At 43.5% G+C, this 6,846-nt stretch overlaps 1 protein-coding gene across 2 annotated transcripts; it reads right to left on the bottom strand.

The window, feature by feature from the left end:
* Window positions 1-2,300: 2,300 nt before the first annotated feature.
* On the bottom strand, window positions 2,301-4,665 carry LOC147618089 (uncharacterized). Of its 2 annotated transcripts, none has more exons than XM_086775339.1 (4): window positions 3,438-4,665; window positions 3,112-3,365; window positions 2,711-3,029; window positions 2,301-2,604 (listed from the first exon to the last, which is right to left on the bottom strand). In XM_086775339.1, exons 1-4 carry the CDS (start codon window positions 4,068-4,070, stop codon window positions 2,488-2,490), a joined length of 1,323 nt encoding a protein of 440 aa, XP_086631465.1. In that variant the 5' UTR covers window positions 4,071-4,665; the 3' UTR covers window positions 2,301-2,487. The 2 variants fall into 2 exon arrangements, with proteins under 2 accessions (XP_086631465.1, XP_086631464.1); XM_086775338.1 differs by having other exon boundaries at window positions 2,711-3,032; window positions 3,438-4,662.
* Window positions 4,666-6,846: the final 2,181 nt, after the last annotated feature.

The following is a 6,846-nucleotide window of genomic DNA, read 5'->3' on the forward strand; positions in this document are numbered from 1 at the left end:
GTAATTACATCTCTTTTTCTTCTCAGCTATCTCCTCTTTGGGATTAGGGCTATCTGACTGGACTAGTGCTTTGCCCTTAGGCTTAGCATGCGATGGAGCCCTTGATTTTCCTTTGCCATGATGGGAGACAATAAATGCCTGATTGAAAGTAAGCATATTGTTCCTATTGGAACAAGACTGTTCTTGAAGCAGGAGAGCCACCAACTCATCAAAGGTATGCAACTCTAAATTGCTCTTTATTAGGAGATAGAGTGTGGTAGCAAATTCCTCAAATGACTCCAGGCAAGCCATTGAGAACAGTAGAGAAGAGAACTGTCTTGAATAACCTCATCAACATTGATCAACTTTTCCCTCATATCCTTGACATGGATCAGAAAACGCATCCAGAGATTCACCCTCTGTCAGAAGCTCCAAGTTAAGCTTTTTCCAGAGATGGGCAACTCGAACTTCTTTGCAGATCTGATATAGAGGGGCAAAGACATTCCATGCACTCTTAGCGGATGGACATGATCGGATGTAAGGAATAACTTGCCGTTTGTAGGAGAGAGCAATAAGTGCATGTGCATCTTTGGCATCTCATCTGCGATGTTCTAGTGTAGAAGGAATAGGTGCAAGGTGTACACTGCCACTAGAACCAGATTCACTGGTTCCAACAGCGGATCCACTAGACGTGCTAACATCAGATGCAGGTCCAACAGACCGGATGTCAGCACCAGATACATATACCCACAGCTTCTTTGCCACGAGAAATAGCCGCATAATATATACCCACATCGGATAGTTCTTTTCATCCAACTTGTCCTCAACGGGCAGCATGCCAAACAAGCCATTAGTGTTTCCAGACATGTTGCACAACAAAGGAATATATAAACTGAAGTGTATTTGACACAAGGAGTACCTACAAGGGAGTCAAAGTACTTCAAATGTCTATGGAGGAATGTGAAAACTTACTAGAATCAAGTAGCGAAATTGGCAGGTACGAAATTAGATGGAGATGCAATGGGTTGAAATCAAATGGAAAAGCAACAGGTCAAAATCAACTGATTGGAAGCTCATGTGGAATTAATCAGCAAGTCTGATGCCAACATGGAGACAACAGGTCGGATGCTGACGTAGAGACATCAGGTCCAATGCTGACGTGGCATCGACAGATCCAAAGCTGACATGGAATTAGCAAGTCTAATGCTGATATGAAAACATATCCAAAGCTGACGTGGCATCAACGGATCCAAAGCTGATGTGGACTAGAGCCATATCTTTTGCTAGTTTGATACACTCTCCTAAGCCATCCTAAGTACCTTTATCTTTTGTAATGTTTTTTGACCCTTTGAAGAGCCTTGGGCCTTCAAATTTCTTAAGAATATCAAGTGTTTTTGTTTCAATGAATTCGCATCAAGTGTTAAACTGATGATGTAGCTATTGTGCATAAATGAGCATAATTGCTCAAAGAACTTTACTAGTTTGTAATTATGTTGTGCCTGGGTTTTGCTTATGTTATTGACAGTACACTAGTACAGTGGATGACAAACCTATTTAGTGAGCTAGATAGTAAATCTCCCAAAAATATGTTACTTCTCTATAGGTGAAAAGAAGTTAGTATTGAGCACACAACAAACATCATGTAAAAAGCCATATATCAAGGCCAGACTTGAGTTTGGAAGAAGAAGGCATTAAATTCACCATAACCTTCATTCAAAAAGCCACACATCAAGGCAAACTTGACGATGGAATTTTTCTTTCCACATCAAGAAAAAGAAAAAAACATGAGACACCTAACTTAGAAGAAATGAAGGAAAAATTTGATGTAGTGTATTACTAACACAAGTTGCCCTAGTTTGATCACTACCTTGTCATAGCGCTTAAAACTTTGTTACATAAGTATAATAGAAATTTGTTAAGTTTACATTGCCACAATGACACTTTACGCATTGCATCAATGCACATGCGCACTAATGTAAGTCTCAAGGCACACAACAAAGCAATTAAAACTTGAATCACTTAAGCGAGAGAGAATTTTGATAAGTGACAATAATTTCACACATTATTTGTGCACTATCGCAAGCCTTCCTGCTTAAAGAAGAAAATTTGTTGGGACTTTTCTTTGTGCTTAAAAGAAAAAACTATTGGCATTTTTTTTTGTGAAACAAAGAATGAAGGGCATGTAGCACAACTATAGGTTAGGAATTTTTTAGTTAATCTTTGTGACTAGTGTACAAAAGATTAGGCTTTATTGTATTTTCTCAAGTGAAATTTGAGAAATACATGCTAATTTTATAATTGAAAGTTTCAAAATTCTTAGATTTAGTTAAACATGGGTTCAAATTATGCAAAATTAATAAGAAATACCTGACGATATAAGAGACGAAGGTCCTTCACCATTTGGGTGAAAAGCTCACCACTATCTATTTGGGACATTTGATAAAATTCCAAGACAAATGAGACACAAAAAGTCGACTTTCATACATTATTACATACTTGAGGGGATGATCAAAGCTTGAGCGTGAGATCTAAGGAGAGTACATGTTCAGATTGGGTGCCGTCTAAAAGGAGGTTGTTGGCCGGACATGACCACCACCTCGAAATGGGAGTGGAGATGTACTGGTTCTGTCACAAAAATTTGATCAACCTAAATATTATTTAAGCTACATGCAATAGTTAAAATATGACGAGATAATAAATTTACTTGCTTGATAATATTTATTATTTTTACCGTGGAGGTGTCGGGCACGGTGGCGCTGCTCTTGGTACTCGTGGGAACAGACGACGGCGTGGCAGATAGCGGCACGGTGGCGCTGCTCTTGGTACTAGTGGACGGCGTCGCAGAAAGCGGCGCGGTATAAAACCAGGTGGCTCCGGGAACAGCAAGGGAGAGAAAATCATGCGGGCCCCCATCTCTGCCCTGTCCGCAGCGCTGATCGGCCTGGCGTGGAGCCGCCGAGCCGCCATTATCAAGCTCCAGGCTGAGCGTCGGCTCTTCAACTCCCGGTGGCCGAAGCGTAAGCGCGCAGACGTCCGTCAATGCCAGAGTGCTCCTGCGTTAAAACAAAATTGGCTCACCTTAAATCACCAAATTTAGACAACCATCCAATGAGTTGAGTGAAATTAACGCACCTGCTACCGTGGCGCCGACAGTCTACTTCGCGATGCCCCGGCGGCATCTGCCGTGGCGGATTGACAGGACGGTTTCTCCAAGCGGGTATATACGACAGCTTGCTGCCGGAAGACGGTGGCACTATGGCGCAAGCTCGCCTTTTAATGCAAGCCAATTGTTGGCTCTTCGTGGGGCTGCCGTCCGTCCGGCAGACGCTTTGGAAAGAAGAGAGCTCCATCATCGGCTCAAGCGACGATGGGGAAGGGGTAGGCAACTGCAAGATCAGCGCAGCGAATCAACGACATTGCAAATCGGATTAAAAACAAGGTACGAAAGGGTAATTCACCTGGATTTGGCGCCGTAGGATAACCGGAGAGCCGCTCTCTAACCGGACAGGAGGGTGGCTAATTAGACTTCCCTCGCCCTCATTATTCTGACCTGACCCAAGCAAGCTTGAATGGCTCTCTGCTGATCTCGCGTCCGAACCCTCTACTATACTGCTTGGAAACAATTCTGATCTCGGAAACAGTTCCAAGGGACCTGCCCTCGACGGAATATTGCGGTGACTGCTGCCGGAAGGTATCAACGTGCCATTGCCGTCGACGGACGTAAAGCAAGCTAGATCAGATCCGGCTGCATCAGGGTGCACAAGGGCATGATTACCGGTCTCCCTTTCATGTGGGATAATGCGAGGGGGGGCATGGGGGTAGAATAGAGGATGCCCATGAAGTTGATGACGCGCAGCAAGCTGTTGTGCTTGCTGTCTCTGCTCTTCTAGTCTTATTATCTCCAATTGGGCGACTCCTAGACCCCTCTGCGGTTGTTTTTTTTGCTTTTTCTTTACTCTTCTGGACCTTCCGGGCCTCATGAGCCTCCTTTGAGCTTCCATTTGAAGGGCCACATGAGCGAATGATCCGGAGAGCAAAATCTCCCCATTTTGGGGTGGATTGTTGTTGGCACGAGATGAGAGATGGGCCATGTAGTATGTTAGGTTGGCTATGGAGGTGCTAATAAAAAATTTGAAGGCAAATTTTGCTAAAACAAAGGGGAAAGATCAAGTGGCGACATAAGGGATCATGCTGGATTTGCGATGAGAAAGATTACATAATCAAGCAAAGGAAAGATGCTCAATTAATAATCGCAAGAAGGCAGGGGGAGGAAAGGAGAAAGAAGGAATCGCAACGAAGATATTGTGTGAATCTGGTAGGTGAGGAATTGGGCAGTTAAGAAGATGCAAGAGGAGGAATCAGACCAGAAAACATCTCATGCAGCAAACTGGACTAAAGTTGGTTTCGTTCTTGCAAGTTGGACTAAAGTTGGTTCTTGCAAGTTAAAGCGACTAAGGAGATGTCTCTGACACATTACTACCGTCCGCAAGAAACAGTGCTGCCTCTCACGGTGATCCTTCACAACACACACTCAAAAGTGGTCCTGAATAGCCTCTCTCTGATCCTACACAACACACACACTGTGACTGTGACATTGGACATACACACACATACTCAAAGTGGTCCTGACTCCTTGAGCCCTTCCTATACAGTACACCACTGCAACGACCCCCTCTCTCCTCTCTCACACACATACAACCTACAGTATTTGGGAATATAGTTGGGAATTGGGTGCCTTAGCTTATCTTTCTCCCGGTTCTATTTGAGAACCCCCCCAAAAAAAAAATGTGGGTATCCAGCAGAACCAATTACACAAATTTTAGTCGGTGGAAATAAAAAGTGAAATACTGTTATTTTAAAAAATCTTGCCTTTATTGCTTGATTTGTAAGTTCAAATAGAAATAAAAGGTCAAATAGTGCTATTTTAAAAAAAATCCTTTATTGCTTGATTTGTGAGTTTAGCTAGAAGCCACTGGGAAATGGGTACACGTTTCCTTCAAATAAATGTTCCCAAACATTGGGAAAATAAAAGACAAAAGCATTCACTGAGAGATAAAAATAGACTATTATTTCGTGCCTTAACTAATCATCCAACCGGTTGGATTTTTAACTAGAATTTAGTCTGAAGAAATAAATGGTAATGTAGTGTTATTTTAAAAAAATGTTGCCTTTATTGTTGTTTGATCTGTCAGTTTAACTAGAAGCAACGAGGAAATGAAGCAGCGAGGAAATGTGTGTTACACAAAGACAAAAAAACATTCATCAAAACTAAACGTGTCCAAGAGAATATTTTTCTTATCAATTTTTAAAACTTGTAATTTTAAAATTTACAAGTTTTTTTTAAATATTTACAAGCTTTTTTTTACTCAAATATAACTAAAATGCTTAAAATTTTATCATCTTTAAAAATAAAATTCACAAATAAGATCATAAATTTTGCAGGACATTGTAAGGGTTTGTTGGTTTTCTGTTTGAACACGGGGGCTATCTACTCACAACTAAAAGAAGACCCTTACCCTATTGTTCAAAATTCCTTTTTTTTTAATAGACGACTTGATCGAATTTCCTTTTTTTTTTTTAAAGGCGACTAATCTACTAGATAGGAACCCTTTATTGTTCAAATTTCAATAATCAGGGGGTTCACAACAGCCACCACTCACCCACAACTAGCGGGATTCGCGTTAGGTTCTTGTCCCCCCTGCCCAGTGCCGACCACCAGCAAAGGATCAGTTCCTCAACTAGTTTATCCAAAGTCGTAAAAAATATAGCTACGTGAAAATAACAGTATATAATATATTATTATAATTCATGTGGGTGTGCATGCAAAAGTACGGGAGCACAGAACATAGGCTAAGAGCTCGTCCCTATGGATAATGGGATGTCGCTCTGGCGAATGTGGCCGCCTTGTTGTCACCATAAGAGTGCAGTCAGTGCAGTGGCCCCAGATGAAGCTCCACCGTCGTTTCACACAGGACCTACTACCCTCCACATCTGGTGACGTGTCCGGTAGGGGCTGGCAACCCCTGCAATTAGCATATGACGTGTGTCGACCTTCTAACCTCGGTTTCGAATGCACGTATTCCAAGCCGACGCTGCTTCGCATGGGAACACACAGCTAGCTCTGAGGCGTTAGGCTTACCCCATCAGGATTCAGAAGAGTATCAAAAGATGGACTAGTGCCTGTCACTGTCCAGATTTTAATCTGATTATATCGTCTCCGCTGTCCCGGAGCTGAATGCTTTAATACTGATAGCAAAGCAGGTGTATCAATGGGCGACGCTTCCTAGCTCGCTTCCTCTAGGGTTAGGCTACGCTGGCCTTGTAGTAGTAGCCACGGTAGCGAATCCTGCGTCTCCCGAGAGCGGTGGATTACAACTTACAAGCTGTGCGTGCGAGACAGGTTTTCTGGATGGTAGCTTCTAGACTCTACAGCAAGGGATAGAAGGGCGGCGGCGTACAATGTCAACTTCCGCGTTGTGCGTCCGTGTGTGCGCGTTACGCTACGCAGCTTTGGGGCCGAGGCCTGCCCAGTGCCCACAAGTGCCCAGTGACGTCTGAGGATATCAAGGTTCAAATTCCACAGGTTGATCGAGAACTACTACTAGAGAGAGACTCGAGAGAGAAGGCGTCCACCTGCACGCTACCGCCATAGCTAGGCCAGCTCCCTGGACCCTGTCACTGGAACAAGCAAGAAGATTTAAGAGAGGACAGCCACGGGGCGAGAGGAGGGTGACCTTCGCAGTTCCGTGTATGCAATTCATGTGCACGGAGCGGCGTGGCTTTGTGAACTTAATCTCTGGGGCTTGTTTCCACGCGGCTGCTGGCCGAGGATGAGCTCTCGGCGCGGGTAGCCATCAAGCCCACCGC

The sequence above is a fragment of the Cibotium barometz genome, chromosome 35 (assembly GCF_041138505.1).
Source record: "Cibotium barometz isolate CiBa-2024 chromosome 35, ASM4113850v1, whole genome shotgun sequence".
Classification (NCBI taxonomy): domain Eukaryota; kingdom Viridiplantae; phylum Streptophyta; class Polypodiopsida; order Cyatheales; family Cibotiaceae; genus Cibotium; species Cibotium barometz.